Source organism: Pinus tabuliformis, chromosome 7, assembly GCF_031772625.1.
Source record: "Pinus tabuliformis cultivar Carrire ecotype Pingquan chromosome 7, CPIR1, whole genome shotgun sequence".
Classification (NCBI taxonomy): Eukaryota; Viridiplantae; Streptophyta; class Pinopsida; order Pinales; family Pinaceae; genus Pinus; species Pinus tabuliformis.
Window position 1 is genome coordinate 1,816,377,364 of NC_142293.1, and position 21,557 is coordinate 1,816,398,920.

The window sequence follows — 21,557 nt, forward strand, 5'->3', positions numbered from 1 at the left end:
AGGCATGAAATGAAATATTGGTGGTGGATATTTGTGTTTTTTCTCTGCTTGTACCTACAAAACTAAAATTGATTGGACAACAAATTGCAACTGACTAAAGTAAACATTGCTGGAATGATAATTGCAGAATTGAAATGAAAGCAGGAAATGACTAATCTATGCTGCAGAAATGAAATGTTAAGCTACGCTTGCAGAATTGAGATTACAGAATTGAAAATGTTAATCTACGCTTCCCGAATTGAAATTGTAGAATTGAAATGCTAATCTACGCTTGCGGAATTGAAATGTTAATCTATGCTTGCAGAATTGAAATGTTAATCTACGTTTGTGGAATTGAAATTGCAGAATTGAAATGGTAATCTATGCTTGCAGAATTGAAATGCTAGTCTAGGAAAGTAGGAAATGTCTAATCTACTTTTGCGGAAATGAAATTGCAGAATTGAAATGAAACAACTACTCTACTCATGCTGAAATAAACTACTTAGCAGAAGGTTGCAGTAGAAGATAGAAGAAAATCAGCAATCACAAATACTCTGATGCTTCCCTGGCAACGACGTCAAAAAGATGGTGGGCTCCAGTATTGCAGCAATGATGCTGCAACTCCTGGGACTCCCTTCTTTACTTTTATCAACCCATTAGTTCGTAACAAACTTGGAAGCGACAGTGTTATATGCACAAGTACTAGCTCTTGCCGCAGGCTATCACTTGATCAGCTAGCACAAGTTCGCTAGGAGCATAAGCCAACTTCTATGAGATCTTAGAAAAAGCTTTTAACTGTGATGGACGAAAGCTAACTCAAAGGAGGCTAATCTACTTGAAGAAAGAAGCTGAAAGCTGAAAGGAAATGCAAACCCTAGCAAACCCTAGTTTTACCGACTAACCCTACTGATGCAAGAAAGGAGATGAAAGCTACCGAAATGGATGTCATTGACTCTTGTAAAGGTGAAATGCATGTGACTAAGCTACTTCTGAAGTGAAATCTAAGAAAAACATCCTTTTGTCTTTTTTAGTAATCTTGCAAAATTATTATGCATGTGCTTTAACTGTTTTTTACTGTGCAGAGGTTGATTGGCGAAAGGAAATGGAGTAGGCACTTGCAGAAGGTTGGGAAGGTGAGAAGAGGGCCTAAGAGGTCCCTAGCACCCTTCCAGAGAGTTTCACAGCAATCAGATCTTGAAAAACTGTTCACGTGAACTTCTACAAAAAGTCTACAAGGGTTCTACAAGATGTTCTACAGGAAGGACCGAAAGAGGATTTTGAGGGTTGATGGAGGAAAAACGGTGGGAAAGTGGAAATGGAGGATGGATGAGGATGTGAAGGGATCTAGGACCTGGTAAGCAAAACTAGGGAGTTATGAAGATGGTTGGATTTGTTCAAGGATGGAGGGAGCAATGTTGCACAAAAAAGTAGGAATTAGGTCAAATTGGAAAATCGAGGCAAATTAAGGGAAGGAATCTGGAATTAGGAGTTGGAGTAGGTTGTATGATGAAAGAAGGATAGGCGGGGATGTATTACAGATGCTCTGCACACTATTTCTCAAAACTGATCAAGGAAAGACTAGAAAAACCGGAGATCTATCTATTTTGACCTAATCTGACCTAAAAACTAGAAACATGATGAACATAAGGTTATAGACAGGAAATCATGGAAAGTAGCTATGGAAACTTAATCAAGAATGGATCTAAACATGCAAGTACAACTGGTATCAGCTTCTCCAACTAAAAATCTAACACTAGCAATTGCATCGAAAGGAAAAAACAGTATTTTTGTGGTAGTAAGTATGCCTTGGTCTCAGCTCACGGTCCGAAGGAGGGAGAGATGAGATCAAGGATTGCTTGATAGCCTTTTTGCAGATCTTTTCTGTTCTCAAAATGTGAAATCAACCTGAAGCATGAAAAGCTATTTTAATCATAAAAAACAACCTAAGTAACAAAGCAAGATCTTAACCTAAATAGCAGAAATTATTCTATGAATGCAAGAAAACACATAATAGTACACAAAGGAGGTACTGGCACTTAGGTTGGGCCCAACCCCAAGAGCTACAGCCTCCTAAGAAAGCTCAAAGCTGGTGCAAAGTGAAATTTATCTCCATTACTCAAAAAATAATCATGTCACAAAACTGTTTATAGCAAGAGCTCGAAAATGAGCTGAAAGGCAGAGCAGCACTAAAGTGTGAAAGACAACTGTTCAATAGCTAAACTACCAAGACTTGAAACCTTCCTACTTATGCACCACAAGGACTCCCAACAGTGCTCCTTAACTTGAGGGGCTTGGCTGCTCAAAACTGCAGTTAATCAGCCACTTCACAAAATCTGCTCGGCTACCCATGGAAATCATCTTTGGTGGGTTGTTGAACTTCGAGCTAATGGTGGAGAACTCAAGGAAGGGGTCATTTAGTGCGGGAGACACCCTTCCTACCAATCCTCAGCCTTGTTCCTTCGTATTTGGTTGTCAACTGGCTCATAAATGCTTGACCTTGGTCCAAAAGATGTCCACAAATCTGCAATAAGCACGTATTAGACTTTGTGGTCAAGTGACTATTCTCATTCGTTCAATTAACATAAATATATTCAAAAGCATGCATAAAACTTATGAAGAATGGCGGATTAATCGAGGATAATAGGCAAAATGAGCCCAATAAGTTACCCATTTTTGGGGCTCATCAGATTACTAAAACCACAAGCTTGTAAATCACTTAATGAAGAATCAAGATAATTTTATCTATTTTTTCTTCTCTTACATATGGTTTTAAAGATATTTGGAAATATTCTCTTTTGACCTTATCATGCACTTTTTATCAATAATGTAGAACCTTTAGAATATTTTTATATACATGAATGTTCTCCTTCAAAATTTACTTCACACTATTTTCTTTTACTGGAATCATTGAAATGTCAATCGCCAAAGGCCTTATTATTTTTTTATTTTTTTTAATTAAATATTGTTTTTTAGCTCTTTTATTTTATAAGCTTTTTTTTCCAATTCTTTTTTTTTACCTTCTTTTTTAAAGTGGCCAGGGGCCTAACCGAAAATGGAGAAACTCCAACTCGTCTAGTGAAACACTTTAATTGCGACAACAAGTTGATGGCAAAAAACCGAGATTTGCTAAACTTGGCTCTAGTACCAATGTAATAACCAAATGTCGTACACGCAACGAAAATATTTAAAATACTTCAAAGACGTAAATGTTCATTATAAGACATGTAACTTTATATTGAATTGATATAAATTATGAGATGATTACAAATGAGAAAGAGGATTTTCTTGTATACCCTTGGCAGGTGCCCTTTCATGAATGGGCATGCCTCTAAGACATGCGTCTTCATTATTAACTAACTAACCATTAGTTAATTAATTACTATTTATTATCCTTATATTTATATTTATTATTTTTATATGAATTATATTCATACTGTGTGCTGGGAGAAGCTCATAGAAAAGGGAGATTCATGACTATTGAGGGTCATAGTAAAGGTTCAAAGGGAATCCATAGTAGATCAAGCTAGAACAAACTTGATAGAGAAGTAGCTTAAACCAGATTACAGTTATAGATGATGAGATGACTACTACAAAAAGATGAGGAAGACCAGGATCATAGATGAAGTCTCTGGAAGAGAGTGAAAAGGAATTTGTTGCAGGTGAAGCTGAGACAAAGGCCAAATGCTCAGTGGAGGAAAATCTCAGAGTTGAGTAGCAGTTATGCAAGAACAGCCTGAGGGTGATGAACACGTGTGATGAAGCAGATGAAGATTTGATGAACAACTAAAGACAACAAATTTCAGCCAAAGACTAAGTTAGATTATAAAATTGACAAAAGGATGTAAGAAGGTATAGTTGGTTGGATGAAGTGACAACTATGATGTATTGGCAAGTTTGAACAGTTCGACAGCAAGTAAAAGTTCAGAGTTCACAACAAAAGCGGTAGAAGGTACATGTTGAGTAAAGATCTGGTAAGAATTTTAAGTTTCATTGTAGAGGTGACAATGGAGGAAGGTGAGGAGATTTGCAGCAGCATAGAGCAAGCAGTGCTCGCAAGGTCTCGAAGAAGAGAATCAAAAAGATGTCAAAAGCCCAAACTCAGGAGAAAATTTGGTGAGATATCGTGTAGCAAGGTGGAGACTTGTTACTTCAAATCTATGTTGCATCTCATGAGTTAAAGTTACTACGCGGAGACCAGATGCTTATGACCAAGAGGTCATACATTTTCGTACCTTGGGAGTCTGATGCAAGTGCATAAATGGAGCACGAAGTTCGATAAAGACTAGACTTGAGCTTGCCAACATGATAAGACGGTCACATAATGATGTTTGGAGAGATTTTAAACGTTTTGTAAGAAATTATAGATATTTGCATTGGGATGTGAGTTTTTAGAATAAGTTGGAGGAAATACTCCCTAATGTAAATGTAATTTCAGTTACCCATATTTTGTGAGTAAGGGAAACGAATCATCACTTACCCTTGGTTATCCCATGTAGTTTTCTTTTTAGAGAGGAAGAGTGTTTGAGAAGAGTGTGTGCAGCCAAGGCAGAGTGAAGAAGAAGAGAAGAGAAGCTTCATCGCTAGGAGAAAAGGCAGAGGTTGAGGGCATGGGCTGCAAATGCCCACATTGTAAATCTTGCCAGTTTAATGCATGTCTAGATTTGATTAATGAGCAGCTTGTCTGGATGCCTTTGTGGTTGTTTACTTCTCTGTCTGTATATGATTAATGAGTTGTTGGTCTATGGATAAATCGATTTCTGTCTAGAGTTGTGGCTATTACCTTTTAGTCTTGTGCATCATTGTTTTTTAGATATTTGCACTTGGTAAGAATGTAAATGTGTCATGGTTGCAAGCCTGTATGTCAAATCGACTCTTTGGTGTAAATGTAGTTTGGGGTTGAACTTACATGTATTCACCTATGTGTATAGGTCAGATATCAAATGTTATATATGCATTATGACTGTGTTTGAAAGTAGACCATGTGTTGTAGTTATTAATGTGTGCAGTTTTCTGTAATATGTGGAGGCTCTAAATGAGTTGAACGACTGCACATGGATTGACCTTTTCAATAGCGTGTGCGCTCCTATAAGTGGGTATACATATATAATCGATGTGTTGGTGAATTCCTTGTTAACGATGTTCCAACTCCCTATTGAAGATTGTCAACTCTATTGAAGACCATGAATCGTGTTAGTATGGGTGGTTGTGCAGCGTATGTATGGCAGGGCAGCCTATGTATGTTGTTGGTTGATATCTCTTGGTGCGTTGGTCATTCTATTGATTAAATATGCCTACGGTTGAAGATAAGAGTCTTCGTGTGCACTGAAACAGAGCACCATTATTTCGGTTATTGTCATGACCTTTTAATTATGGATTCAAACCATTAGTTGAGTAAGAGTGGAATTCAGAGAAAGAAAGGTGTGTGAAGTTGATAGCATTGAAGAGTGATTCAAGACTGTGGAGAAGTCACCTTGCAGAGGGTCGAGTCAATTTAGCTCCCTGAAATCTAAAAATGAAGCTTTTGGGGCACTACAAAAATATTTCATAGCGCCTACAAGATTTTGACAACATTGTGAAATCATTTCGTAGTGCCTACAACCAGTGTTTTCTAGGGCTGCTAATTTGGATTTTTGAAGCCCATTTGGCCTACCCATTATATCTTTTGTCGGATTGAAGGATATGAGAGTTGGGTGAGGTGAGAAAAGAGTAGGAAGGCATGAGAGAGATCTCTCATAGCCCTAAGCAAAGAAAACCTTCATTCATATTTTGACTACATATGTTGAATTAATTTCTAAATTTCCAAAATGTGTTTAGAAACAGAGCTATGGGTGTTTGTGTGGAGTATCCTAGGTAATGGGAAACTAGGGCAACTTGACCTGTCCCCATCAGATCTCAAATAATATTCTTTAGTCACAGAAAACTCCTTATATGTTACCAACAATATTCTACGCATAATATGATTGTTACCAACATAAGCCATGTTATTCACCATTACATAAATTTGTGGGCTAGCCACGTGTGGACTTTCAAGAAGATTCTAAAGGATCTTAAACCTCATCACAATTGAGGATTGAAGAAAATCCATATCCCTAGATTTCTATCAATATATGTTAATTTTTTAACCGCTAAGAGAAGGGTTCCATTCTTTAGCATTGTATATTTTTCTATAGTTGAGAAAAACATCTTAGAGTGGTAATTGTTTAGTATAGCAAAGGAGCAGAAAGATATTGTAGCAGCCATTCAGGCCATAGTGCCAAAAAGTAACTTTGTACATGCATTTTACAACTAATGCAAAGAAAACAAAGCATAGACGTGACCTTCTAGTTGGGTATTCTCCCATATTGGATTTCATGAGAGAAATCTTGTGTTTATTTGTGTAGACAATGTCTTTTGTACATGTTCTTCATTTTCATATTTCAATTACTTCTTATTCAAGCCAAAAGTTAGAGATAACAAATATGAGATCTAAGCAAACAAATTTGCATAATCTATGATTTCCATCATATTACAAAATCTATTATGATAAACTATTCCAATAGCATATCCATGGTAATTTACAAATCATTCATGTAAGGTGGACTAGGTCCACTATTCTTCTTATTATTAAATAACAACCACTATGATAGTTAATATTGATAAATATAATAAGGCCTTATTAAAAAATGTCCAGTAGGTAGTCAAAAAGTTGATATGATTAAGATTCTCTTGTTAGTTATAAATAAGGATAAGCCCTCCTTATGAAATATTTTGAGTTTATTATATTTGGAGCTTAGCTCATTAAAAAGTTGTCCAACTTTAAAAGGCAAGTGAATAAAAGTAGATCATTTCCATAAAATGTTCAATGTAAAGTATTGCCTTGCCTTAAGGATTTTGGTATTAATAAAGTATAGGGAATTTTCAAATATCATTGTTTAAAAATCATAATAGTTCAAAGAGATGTCAACTAATACCTAATTAGGTGGAGAAATCTACATGAAGATGAAGGAGAAGTGAAGAATTCATATCAATATATTCATATTTTTCAATGCTTCAAGAACAAAGCATTTTCGAATGGGACGACTTATAATACACCCAAATTTAAACAAAGCAAATTAATGCAATTTAATACTTTAATCTTTTATTATTAAAGGTCTACTTATCAAGTATGATGACTCTAAATGCTAGATATATAAAATAATCAAGCCATCCATTAATGTAAGTATCACTCAAGAATTAACAAATAAAATATATTTTATAGTATATTTTAGTTCCCTCTAATATATAAAAATATCATTTAAATTTCACAAAGTCCCTCCACAAAATATCAACTATATGAATACAAATTTTTAACCTAAAATACCATTTACATACTAAAGCCATTTATGTACACAAATATAATACAATTTGCAAAAACGAATACACTGATTAAAAAAAGTCAATTAACATTGTTATAACATGCCCTAAAAGAACACCATTACTTGAATGTTAAAAACTGGACTTCCCAAAATTCACCAAACATATTGATGATGTTAGTATCTCCATTACTGTAGTAGAACAAAAAATTATGGTGGAATGAAATATTAATCTCTTTGTGAACCCATCCATATAGAGTCATTTGGGAGGTCATTTTTACCGACCCTAGTCTTTGAGATAATTAAGTCAAGGCAGCTAAAGTGAGCCATGACCCAACCCCAATAGTACATGTGATTTTGTCTCAAACTTGCAAATCAAACATAAAACACATTGACTCTCATGTACAATCATGTCATATGTCATAATTAGAGGGATTTCTAACTTCAATAATTTTAACAATATATAAAAATATTATTTAAAAATTTGCAAAATTAATGTTGCACTGCAATAGTGTCACGTAGATTGATACAATTTTTATGTAAAAATAACATATACACATAAGTTGTGTATGACTACATTATATTTTATGAATAAAAGTGATTAAAAAACTTGAATTATTACATTGTTATACAACTTGACATATATAAAAATATATATATTTTAAAGTTAATCTGATTTCCCACATTTCTTTTTCATACGCTATCTTCAAATTCATTGTAAAATTACATCAATTCATCCCTCCATATGAAGGGATCTTTGTCTTTTTGTTTTTCATTGCCACTAACATGTCCTAAGAGACATCATTAGTTTATCCTCGCCTAGATTTTAAAAATTGGACTTCCCCAAAGCACAAAATTTGTATGTGTGCCTTTGTAAGTGGAGTGGAGTAGAACTTTAAATAGGTCAGGAAACAATCTTAATTTTCTTGTTGAATCTATCGATATATGGTCCTTCAGAAGATCGTTTTCACTAATGCTATTGGACTCTTCCAAGTTTGACTCTGCTCTTTGAGAAAATTTAGTCAAGAGAACTGCTTTGAGAACTCAACCCAAATCATATATGCATCCGATTTGGTCTCAACCTTGCAAGTAATATGTGAGTAGCAATGTCTTCACATGTTTGACCCATGAATCGCATTGTCTTCACTTGTTTCACACGAGTCTTCCAAGTTAGACTCATTCATATGTATATAAAAAGATAAAAGAAACCATAAACACTCATTTTTTTCTTATTTTTCTTACCTTTCACAACAGACAAGCAGCAGACCTGTTCACAGCCCAAAATCCGTAGTGTTTTGCAACTCTTACTCTTTGCCTTTGCGAAGACATTATTTGAGTACAATATAGTAAATTTGATTTTTACATGTAAGCCAACTTTTAGGGGAGCCCAATTTAGACCCCTAGTGACCAAACTTTCGCTAGGGTTGAATACTATCTAAATCTAAGTCATAAGCCTTGGAACATTGTCAACTGTACATTTTGTCGTATATCCGACAACTCAAGGTCATTTCTTCAGTGTTTCCAACAATTATATGCAGTCATAGATTCCTGTTTGCCTCCACAAGGGTTTCCAGCCTTGTCTTGGCTGAGAAATCCCTTTGGAACAGATCTGCAACAGGAAACATCTCAAGGAATAATCAACTGGAATTGACATTCGATGCTGGAATGAAGACAGTATTGAACACTCCTGCTTAATATACTTGTCTCAGTCATATAGTTCTTTAACATGATCAATATTCCAGGAAAGATTCAAGCTTTTATTAAATTTTGACTTAGACAACTTTAATCTCTTCAGAATCATTTACTAAAAAGAGATAAATATCTTCAAATTTTAAGAGCTTAAACAACAGACTGATCATATAATGTAAAAAAAATCACTGGGTATATATACTAAAGTATCTTTCCTCAATATACATTCATCAAATAAATATAATGGACACGATAACAAGGGGAGAACAAATTCCAAGTCGTGTAGGGGACTGTATCATGTTCACACGTCCTCCAGAAAATGTGCCCATATTACCCGTATCAATAATTTGCGATTTCCGAATCGTCACCCGGTAAGTAGATTCAAACCTAGGTCAGCTGGCAAGGAATTTTAACTTGTGAGGTTAGCAATTGCAATATCTATCAGGTATGATGAAAGCATGGGTTAACTACAAAATAGATTGTAGCTCTATATTGATCACACAAATTGGTGACTCCTAATCATGGAATGATAGGAAATTTTAGGTCACGGCAGAGCTCATAAAAATTGATTCATAAAGGATAAGCGAATTGAAAATGCATGACATAACTCTTGCATAGATTGGCATTGCACAGCAGATCTTAAATTGCAGTGCAAATACAGCACATTGCAAAAAAAAACACTCAAATACAAGAAACAGGAAATGTGAGATCTAACTCAGCAAGTTCAAAATTTCTGGATGAAATCATAACAATAGCACATTGCATGCTTCACCAATGATAATGATCGTCTTGTCTTGTTGCAGGAGGTACTGGTTTCCAGCCAGGTTTCTCATCCCAATACATGTCATACCATATGTGACCAATTTCTAGCCCTTCAAGACAGCACCAGATTCCCACATATCTTTTGACCCTCTTCCTAAATTTACTTTCTTTAACCTGCAAACCTCAAAAATTCACAGATAAGGCAGTTTCAGGGCAAGTGAAGGAAATCACGCTATAGAATAACACACCAACATTGGAGGTGGTAATTCAGGCGTTCATCATACCTTGTCTGAGAAACCACCAAACGCATGCTCCATAGAAGCAAATTTCAAAACTTTTAAGTTCTTATATGCTGAGAGTGCTGCTTTAATCTGCAATGACAATAAAATGTCCCATCAGAACTAAAAATCTTGACTGTTATCCATTGTGCTCGACATTCAAAAAATAAAGCTGGCCTCTTTGCCAGCTATAAAAAATATTAATTAAAGTTGGCTATATGTACAAAATATGAACTTCGCAGGGCTGATCAACTAGCCAGACCCTTGTTGCGACAACCGTATAATTTGGTTACTTCTAGACAAATGAAGAATTAACTCTTGCAAAATTCCAAAAGGTAAAACAATGGTACCTGCTTTTCCGACCTATTTCTGGGCAATCTGACAATTTCAGGTTGTTCTCTATCAGTGTTCATAACACAGCCATCGGCACTCTCATCACATATTTCAACATTCAGCTTTGATTCCTTAACCTGGCAGATTGAAAAATTAGCAACTTAGATGAATGGTATAAAAATAGTATTTTTCAAATAACATAAATGAAACCTAACACGGTGTCAGTAAGAGGAAAATCGGTATTTACAGTATATGATCATAAGCTAAGGAAAAACAAATAGGTATTATGCATCCTTTGCGATTTAGTTGGTGATTTTACATTAAACCCATTGCCCAATTTGAAAAGAAAAATAAAATACTGATCAGTTCAATACCTCCTTGGGTAATCGTGGATTCTCAAGAAATGAATACTCCCGAATATCTATAGTTGGACCAAATTCTTCTTCAGATTGTCTTTCCAGCATTATATTTACCTGCATATCAATGCAGAATGTCGTGGAGTGCTTTGAGAAACGATGTTTTTCTTTGTCCAAAAAAAGAATTGCATGTTATATAAATACAGGTAGAAGCCATGCTTTAGAAGATAACACATTTTTCTCCAACAATGCCTAAACGCATTTTAAGTTGAAATTGTGCTAAATATAAGAATGCGCTGTAGCTTTTCCATCCCTCCAATGTTAACAACCATACCTTCGTTCAAGTAAGAAATATTTCAAGCAAGATATTTACAGATGAGCTCTAAGATGAACTTAAAGATTATACTCTGAAGATCTATTCAACCCAAGCAGTCTCAAGTTTTCAAAGATCATAGTAGAATGGCTAAGAAAATGCTGAAGTACAAATACTTCATATGTAAAGTAAGAAAAATCAGAAAGGCTTCATGCACTTTCGGTGGATCAAATCATAGTTTGTTCAGTTTATGCAAGAACCCTAATAGTTTATGCTCTCTCTGGCAACGAGATCAATTCTCAGATACACAGCATGATAGATCATTTCAAAACCTAGTTGAACTCGACAAAGCCCAACAATATTCTAGTCACTGAAGTTCACATGGAGGACCAGGCCCTTACATGGTGACAGTCTAGCAGAGCCACATACATTGCTTGGCAGTCAACACCAAAAACCAATCAGAACTTGGGCAGACATCAAGGATGTTCTCAGGTTCAATCCATTAGGGTACAGGGCTGCTTAGCTGCCAAAGTGTCTACAGCTTCAAGAAATCTCTAGACAGTCCTTCCAACGGTTTATTGAAGTCTTCAACAAAATGTACAAGTTCAAGGTAACAAACTCCAAAGACACTCTTTATGTTGAGTTCATTTCTGGGTTATTGCCACATTTAAGGAAAGAACTGGAACTATTCAATGTTACTTCCCTAGAGCAGGCCTTCCAACTTGCTTCCAAAATAGTGGCTAAGCTACTTAAAACCAATCATGTTATTCAAAAGAAGTTGGTTTCCTCTTCTTAGTGATATGATGCCAAGCGGGGCATATATGGGTTAAACGTATATGATATGACCCCAACCAGGGGCATATATGGGGTTAAATGTATATGATATGACCCCAACAGGGAGCATATATGGGGTTAAATGCACGTGTAATGTGCAAATATATATGTAATATGGTCGGACTAATAAGGGGCCACATGTGCAATGTGTGAATAGGTATATATAGAAATCATACAGCTATAATGAAGAGCTTTGTAATGATTTCTATATATACCTATTCAAACATTGCACATGTGGCCCCTTATTAGGCCAACCATATTACATATGTATTTGCAAATTACACATGCATTTAATCCAATATATACCCACCCTTGGAGTCATATCATATACATTTAACCCCATATCATAATGGTTGTAAGATTTCCATATATCCTATTCACACATTGCACATGTGACTCTTTACTTATTAGGCCAACCATATTACATATATATTTACATGTTACATGTACATTTAACCCCATATATTCCATCCCTTGGGGTCATATCATAAACATTTAACCCCATATATTCCCCCCTTGGGGTCACATCACTCAAACTCCCGCCACCTCCAAGGGCCAACCCAACAGTAATTGACAAGACTTGGTGTCTCTCAACACAACACCTACTACTGGGACACAAAAGAAGAGAAACTGGTGGTCCTACCACAAAAGGTACATGCACACTGATGAGGAATGCAATGACTTCTAGGGCAAGGTCATTAAGATGGCTCAAGCCCTTCTTGTTGAATAGCAACTACTTCTTGGAGACATGGACGTAGAGATCTCCATTCCCACCCCTACAACAACTCATTCAGTGTTAACAGTTATAGGCTACACAAACAATGATAAAGAAGTTGTTTCACTCAAAATTGTTAGAAAGGGATCAATTTGCTTCCATCAATATGGAAAATGGCAGCGAAAAAGAAGTTAGTATCCCAACAATTGGTTGCAGATCTAAAGATACTAACAACACCTCATCCTATGTCGTATCATCTTGGATGGGTTTAGCAGTCCAAATAGCCTACCTCATCACTCAAGAAGTTTTCCATCACTTTTGTTATTGGACCTATTACCCACCAAAAGGGCATAACCCATAGGGAAAAAAAATCTCCTCATTTGACAACTAGTCAACCAACAGCCCTATGATGGTCTTCAGATATCTTTATCTCAAAGCTCTCCACCTATTGCTCTGGTCAATGCTCTCTCCCATTTGGCATTCTTCTTGAAGGAAGGTGGGTCATCTATCAACAAGTACTTTAACCAAATAGCAATTATGTGCTTTTATTTAATGTTAAGGGAATATTAATATTAATATTAATCATGGGGCAAACTAGATTATTGATTGCTCTTGATTGTATCCTTGTTCTCACACTTCACCTAGGAGGTTAGCCTTTGACCCTAGTCCAATGGGACCTCCTCTAATGCCTTATGGTTTAGGAGGGGCACTAATAGTGGGCATTGATTGCTATAGCGTGTCCATGGTAATCCATATTTACAACTTTCCATCCTTCCCTATTATTCATCTCCATTTGTTGGGTTGATTGTCATTGGTCATTGGGATTAGCGCCCAATATCCACATCCTTTAGTCCAGACCTAGAAACTTGGGCCCAGAGGTTGATTTAGTTGAAAGAATGATAATAGCATACCTAGCCACAATAGAAACCGAAAGTAAAATGCAAAAGATGGTTGGGAGTCGAGACTAAATTTGCACATGGGAAAAAAGCTTAGCATGAGCTCTACCCTCCTCATTAGCCATCACCCAATTCCTCAGCATTTAATGCTTCATCTAAAATAAAGGAACTCTTCTAAAAATTCTCCTTCTCTAAGAGGTATTGGAAAAGCACAAAGAAAGCTTGATCTCCTAATCTATGCACGAAATATAGATAAATCATTAAAGTAAACGATGCACCAAAGGGGTGGAAAAGGCAGGCCAAGGAAAGGGCTAACTCATGCCTCCACGATTGCTCTCGCTTTACATCATTACACTCAAGATGTGACCTCCATCAGTTGGTCTCAAAGTTGTGGCATCTCCCTTGAAGTCTTTCCCACTTCATGACCACACTATCACATGCACCTATGGATTGATGGATCTACCTAGGGAATATCACTTCCCTTAGGGGCTAGAATCACCTAATAGAGTGTTTGACCTAATCATCCCTACTAAGGTAACTTGTTTACAATTCTTGAACGAGAAAAACATTTGAAGGTGAGTCTTGCGTGAAGCATTACTATGCCCCTAGCATTAAAGATGGTCCACAGTTCCACTATGATGCTTTAATGGCTTTTGTCCCTGTTGCCTCAAAATATAGTAGGCCTTGGGATAGAAATCACAAGGTAAAAGCAAGACCAAGTTGCAGCAATGAAGGAGATTGCCCCTATCATCTCAGCAATCTTCCTCCTACTATTTAGTGGAATTGCACCACAAGGGAGGCTTCCAAGTATCACCTAAAGGTTATTCTAAATTATATGGCTCAAGATGATGTAGACATAAGCTAGGTGAAGCCACTCATTAATGGACATGATACCCACCACTAGTGGGTGACCCCATAGGAGAAATATTCTCCTAGATTTGTCTTCAACCAGTAACCCCTGACAACCACCAGTGTAGCCGATATTGTGCCAATTGATCTTCGCTCCCTGAGCCAGTCATATGTCCCCTCGCCCATTTGTAGAGAGTGTATGTTTGAAGGTGGGCCATCCAATCCTGAAGGTATGTTTTTCATTGTGCAAGCAGGTGCTTATCCTTGTTTTTCCTTTGGCACATTTGGTATGGGTTATTTGGTGACTTCGAAGGAAGAAGGGTTTGACTATAGTTTTGTTTTGGGGGGTTAATCTTCAACCCTAGTCCCATGGGACCCTCCCTATTTTCCTATAGCTTTAGGAAGGGCACTACTTGGGAAACCCTGATTTTGGTAACATGCTCCCATTTCCCTATCCACGATGCACACTCCCCTCCACACATTATATGCCCTATTTCATCATCTTCCCTCTCTGGGTCCACATGTTTGTTGGGTCCACAGGGCTTTGGTACTCCCCCTCCCCTTGTCCACATCTTTGGGTTGGGCCTGGAACGTTGCCCCGAAGGTTGATGCAGCTAAAAAAAAGAGATTAAAAGCATATCATGGTCACATACAAAATGCAAGAGATTGTCAGGACATTAAGAATAGCGCGTGGGAAAAATCCAAACATGAGCTCTACCCCTTATCATTATGGCGATCACCCTAGTTCCTAGGGCCCTAATGAGTGCAACCCCCACACCCCCGCATCATTAAGGAATCCATGCATGTCCCAACCCTATCGGGCAATGAACTGCCTAACCTTAAGGGGGTAGTCACTAGTTATATCATACACAGCATGCTTTCATCTCCTAGAGCCCCAAGCAGTGTAATAAAGGAAAATCAAGAAAAGGCAAAAGGAGAATGAAGGGTGGAAAAACAAAGGTTGGGGTAACTCATGTACCACAATTACTCCCTCCTACATTTGTATACCCAAATATGTGGACATCCCTCATCATTAATACCCTTGAACCCGTGACATTTGGCCTTGAGACCTTTGTGTCCCTATCCACCTCATCATTATTCACATGACCCATACCACTTGATGAATGTACCTTGGACATGTATTTCCCTTTAGGGGTTGGGAACACCTAATAAGGTTTTTTATTAGCCACTCCTACCTAGGGAGGTAACGCTATCGCATGCTCAAAGCCCCAAATCTGGAAGGGAAACCCACTATGAAGTCTCATTTGTGCCCTTGATTAACAAGCTTGGTCCACTTAGATGCACTAATGAATCCCTGATGGTGAAGAGACGCATTGGATCTTATACAGGATTGGCAAGTGGTTTCATAATGGGCTAGCCAACTTAACTAGGGCCCAAGCCACCGAGAGGATCGTATTGACACTTGTAGGGGATGTGTTGTCGCGCGGATTGACACGACAACGCTCGGACCGGGGGCTGTCACTCTGATCCCCGATCCCTCCGTTTAAGCCCGTCTCCCGTGGCTAAGGGGGGTAGACCCTGCGAGATAGTGAAGACCAACTGCCAAACAGTTGGGTGGGAGACACGATACACGATATGATAAGCACTAGATGGATTTAGAGATTTAATAGACCAGTGCTTTGTGGAGTCAATGCTTAAATGATTACTTTTTAAATGATAAAGACACATGGACCATGAACAGCAATCATCTATCATCAGCTAAGACGCAATGCTCTCAAAATGACATACAGCAAATGAAACCTTCGAAAAGATAAATGCTTAAAACCACCACGAGAATTGTGAATTATTAACCAGACATTGGATTTCGTGTTTCGACTTGAAAATTTCAGATCTCAGCATGAAAGATATAACGCGAAAGCTCCTGAGACTTGCAAAAAATAATTTCCCACAAAAAATTTTATTTTATTTTTATTTTTTTAATTTTTTAAATCTTTTTTTCAATTTTTTTTTTTTTTTTTTTTTCAATATTATGGAAATTAAAAAATCTAAAAGGTTAAAATTCTAAAACTAAACTCTAATCATTAAAAATAAAACTAAAAAATATATATTTTTATTTTTTTTTTATTTTTTAATTTAAAAATCAAAAAATAAAACAAAAAATTAAAATCTAATTAAAGCTAAACTAAAACTTTAAAATCTAAATCTAAAACTAAATCATATTAAAACTAAACTATACAAAAATAAGAAAAACTTTTTACTATTTTTTATATTTTATATTTTTTTATTTTACAACCAAAATAAAACAAAAAAAAAAAAATTAAAATCTAATTAAGTTAAATCTAAAACGTTAAAATCTATATAAAGCAAAACTATACAAATCTAAACTAATCCTAAAAGTCAAATTAAAATCTAAATATTCAAAACCTAACAAAAAATCTAAAGACTAAGCTATGAATCGAAAAATAAAAACAAAGCTAAATTCTAAACAAGCCTAAACGTAACGCATTTTTTTTATTTTGATTTTTTTTTTGAGAAAACTAACTATATGAATATAAACTAAAATAAAAAAACTTTAAATTAATTAAAACCTAGAAAACTAACCTACGCTAACAATAAAAATGCACGTATCTAAACCAATTTTATTTAAAAGGCAACCCAAGCGTATCAAATTGAAAACAGTCAAGAAGAAAATCGAAAATGGACTATGCGTAACCTGGCCCGGAGATTGAACGCTTTGCTACGCAGATGACCACAGAACGCAAAAAAAATTGATTTACGTGCTACCAATATATGCTGGGCATTACGTCGAACTGTTTCAACTTGCTGGTGCGTAAAAAATTTACCTGAGCTGGTGGCCAAAACCCGTGGAACGCTCGACCATTCGTTATGATTTTGGAGCTGAGATCTTCTGGAGCGGAAATATTTCATCTGATGATCACACGCTGCCTCTTTTTCATATTACAAAATCCCGTCGTGAATATTTCGGTTCAGTGGTCACCCTTCGTTGCTCTTCGTTGGCGAAAAACCCTTCGACGGCCGACAGAAAAAACACAAGTGTTTGCAGGTTTTGACGGTGGAGGAATGGGCAGACAGCGACCACGCCAGATTGATTTACTTGATCATTTCAACCTCAGCAATAATCGTTCTCAGTGGATATCGAAAGTATGATGCAGATGACTGTGGTTTCCAGTGAAATCGATGCTGCCGGTTTGGACAAAAATAGATGAACGCTGGCTGTTAGATTTGCAGGCTTGCTGCTCCAAACTTTAATGATAAGACCCCAAAAATTCTTCAAATACCAGCACCTGCAAAAGAAAAACAAAACCCTAAACCCTAAATGAAGACTGCATAAAACAAAATGTGAAACCCTAGGTCTAACAAAAAAAAAATTACAGATATGGCCCCTTGACGGCCAGATTTAACAATAATTGCAGTAATGTTTTCAGTATATCAGAAATTTTGAACTTCACTGTACGCAGAAAGAAAATTCTCTCAATGTAAAACACGAAGTAAAACTTAAAAGATTAACCCAGGGCACAATCAGCTGGGCTCTGTACAGAAAAGCCTGTGGGAGTCGGCTGGTTCAGCCTAGAACTTCCCCAAACGCCCACCTGTACCTTTTACCTAAAGATCTCCTGCACACCTCAAGCAAACATCAGCAAAGAGGGCAAGAAATGCTGCTAGATTTCAAGGAATAATGGAGGTACCTGCCATTATTTCAGAAACCCTACAACATTCAAACCCTAGCACGTGAGCAAGATACCTGTACTCACAATGCTCTGAAAAACCAGCTATTTTAACTGCTGAAAACTGAAATATGCAGAAAAGCAAAAATCTCACAGCAATTCCAGAGAGTAACACCAGCCAGTTTGAACCCCAAAGTCTTTTTATTAATCAGAAAATCAGATTTACAAGAGAGCTTTCAGTACAGACTCACAGATCAGATCAATTGAAATGACCCCCTAAGACCCTATATAAAGGAAATGATCCTAACGGCTAGTTCGAGTGATCCATGTGGAAATGATCTCGACCGTTGATGAGGATCAAGACATCTCTTGATCTCATCCGTCGATTTATTCACTTAAAATATTATTATTTTATTAGTTAGGGTTTTTGCTTGATTTTTTTAATTTTTTATTATTTTTCAATATTTTATTATTTTTATTCATTTTTTAATTTTTTAATTCATTTTAAAATGGATCGTTGAACTAAACCTTCGGAAACATCACCTAGGACCTAGGACCTAGGACTCATGAGGGGATTTAAAACATTTCTCGACCCTCAGGACATATTACATCATGACTTTTACAAAATTACATCTTAAAGGACAAACCCATTTAATACAGACCCTCACAAAACACCCAGCTCTGCGACACAACGATAATCTAGCAGATCAACACACTAGGATTCTCCTAAAGTTCAAATGACAAAATCAATCCCGGCTTTGGGGTCAGGTTTGAAGGAAAACTCTGCCGATCCGTGGATCGGTGAGACAAAAAACCTTCCGGGACGTAGATTATCATCAGAAAGTTAGGTGCACCTAGGCAAATTACATACATGACTTCATGTCTGCTAAGATTATTTACAGTTAATACATGCAGACTGGGTTTATAATCAAAAAGATCAAGCTGCTGATGATGGCAGGATGGCACGGACATGCTGATCAGGTGCTGCTTCTTTCTGTCAAGAAAAACGGGGTGCACTGCATGGGTAGTTGACCAGTAGAGGTCAACATCTGGCTCTACTTGGGGACACGTTGCTGCTTGCAGGAATGTGAGAATCCAGAATCTGCATCCATACAACACAAAAATAAGTAGCGTCCATCCATAAATCAGCATATACATTAAGCACAGGAAAGAAAAAAGCTCTTCATTAACTATCTAAAGCAGAAATGAAAATGCGGAAAAAAACAAGGAGTAGGGTTAGAAATACAATACAAAAAAAATGCCTCACGGCATCAGATGTGTTCAATATAGTGCATACTGAGCATTTGCCTGCTTTAAGGCAAATCTGTCGACTGCTTGTCGGATGTGCCATGTCCAATTTTGCATATGGTAGGACCCTTTCCTATCCGAAAATCAAGCTGCTCACGGCCGTCTGATGCATCAAATCTTCGTCTAATCTTCTTCCTCTTGCGCTTCTTCTTTCTGGCAGGATGAATCACTGATGATCTGGAACTTTTTGTTTCGAAACTATCAGATGAAGTGTGTAAGATATGCATACTAAGTCTTTCTGTGTCTTGCATCTGATTTTTGTCGATTTTGAGCTTATCTGGATCACCTTCAATTATCCACCTAATGACCTCCTCATAGTAAGATGGAACTTGTTGCGGCAAATGAGAAGGCTCCTGGTTTCTCTTATCATCTGACCATTGTTGAATCTTTTGAACTTGTATTCTAATGGCATCCATCTGACTAGAGCATTCATCCCTTATAGCACTGATTTGCATGGCATGGTGTTCTTGCATGTGTTTTATTACTTTATCATTCTTTTCCTCTATGTCCATCAAACAATGCTGCATGAAATTTATTTCTTCTTTATGATTCGCTTGCATGTCAGCCAACTGATTGTTATGATTGAATGTCATAGAGTCAATTTCCCTATCATGATCAGCTTTCATGGTCACCATATTTTCCTCTAAGACTGACATCTTGCTTTGCATGCTTCTAATTTCTGTTTCATATCTAATTTTCATGGCCTCAATTTCCTTAGCATGCTGATTTTGCATGACCTCCAACTCCCTATTACGTTTTTCCAGGTGGGTGCCTAAAGTTTTAACATCATTGATAAGACTAGTTTGATTGCTTTCCATGTTTCTTACCAGCATCATTAGATCTTGTATAATTTGCTTTTGTTCTTCCCTTTCACTATTATTTGTCCCTGATTTTTCACTATCATGAACTTGATCTACAATATTTCCGGTGGATGACACATTCTGACATGATGAATCGTCTTGGGATCTTTCAGCTGAACCTCTTATCAAATTATTTTTATTCTGTTGCACAATTTTAGGGGCAGAAGGCGAGCTGTTTGGATAACCATATCTATCTTCAAAAGCACTTACAATGTCATTTAAAGAAGTAAAAGAATCCTTAGGAAAATTGTTAAACCAATTCAAAGCATCATCTTTTAAAGAAAGGACAAATAGACGCATTTTGATATCACCATGATTAAACTGAGGGGATCTGCAATATATGAGCATGATGCGAATAAACAAGTCTAGATGCCTATTAGCAGCGATTGGATCACCATCTGAAAAAATAGGTAATTCAGGAATGGCCTCCTCCGGAAGATCATGGAGACGGTGAGTAAAACGACATGGTTTAAATGAATAATCCATGATGAACAATAAGGGATCAGATGGACGATAGAACTAGCTCTTTGCTCAAGAAAATCAAAAGATGAAAGAAGTGGAGTCGCCACTTGAACAATAAAACTGATTCTAAGATCCAAGAAGTAACCAACAAACAGATATGCGGGAGGCTTCTTGTCTGGGAATAATAAGAAAATGGAGTCGCCACCCAAACAGGAAACAAACCCAAGAGGCGCTGCTGATATGTGATGAAAAGATGCCAAAATATTTGAATCTGCCAGCTCAAATGAGAGATGAGAAGATGAATGTCGATGAAACCCCAGGAACAGAAAAACTTTGTCCCCGGCAACGGCGCCAAAAATGTTGGCGTTGCCGGCTCAAACGAATGATAGACAGATGCACGATGAATGATAAAAAGTCGTTGAAACACCAAGGACAGAAAAACTCTATCCCCGGCAACGGCGCCAAAAAATGTTGTCGCGCGGATTGACACGACAACGCTCGGACCGGGGGTTGTCACTCTGATCCCCGATCCCTCCGTTTAAGCCCGTCTCCCGCGGCTAAGGGGGGTAGACCCTGCGAGATAGTGAAGACCAACTGCCAAACAGTTGGGTGGGAGACACGATACACGATATGATAAGCACTAGATGGATTTAGAGATTTAATAGACCAGTTCTTTGTGGAGTCAATGCTTAAATGATTACTTTTTAAATGATAAAGACACATGGACCATGAACAGCAATCATCTATCATCAGCTAAGACGCAATGCTCTCAAAATGACATCCAGCAAATGAAACCTTCGAAAAGATAAATGCTTAAAACCACCACGAGAATTGTGAATTATTAACCAGACATTGGATTTCGTGTTTCGACTTGAAAATTTCAGATCTCAGCATGAAAGATATAACGCGAAAGCTCCTGAGACTTGCAAAAAATAATTTCCCACA

The 21,557-nt window shown here is 37.0% G+C and overlaps 1 protein-coding gene across 3 annotated transcripts in view; it reads right to left on the reverse strand.

Annotated features, from left to right (window-relative positions):
* Positions 1-9,438: 9,438 nt before the first annotated feature.
* Positions 9,439-21,557, reverse strand: part of XEG113 (xyloglucanase 113) — a 283,665-nt gene continuing 271,546 nt past the window's right edge. For all 3 annotated transcript variants that reach the window (XM_089460551.1, XM_089460549.1, XM_089460550.1), the window contains 4 exons: positions 10,747-10,845; positions 10,390-10,509; positions 10,046-10,132; positions 9,439-9,935 (listed from right to left, as the gene is read on the reverse strand). In XM_089460551.1, the coding sequence (XP_089316677.1) occupies positions 9,768-9,935; positions 10,046-10,132; positions 10,390-10,509; positions 10,747-10,845 (474 nt within the window). In that variant the 3' untranslated portion in view covers positions 9,439-9,767. The remainder of the gene's footprint in view (positions 9,936-10,045; positions 10,133-10,389; positions 10,510-10,746; positions 10,846-21,557) is intronic.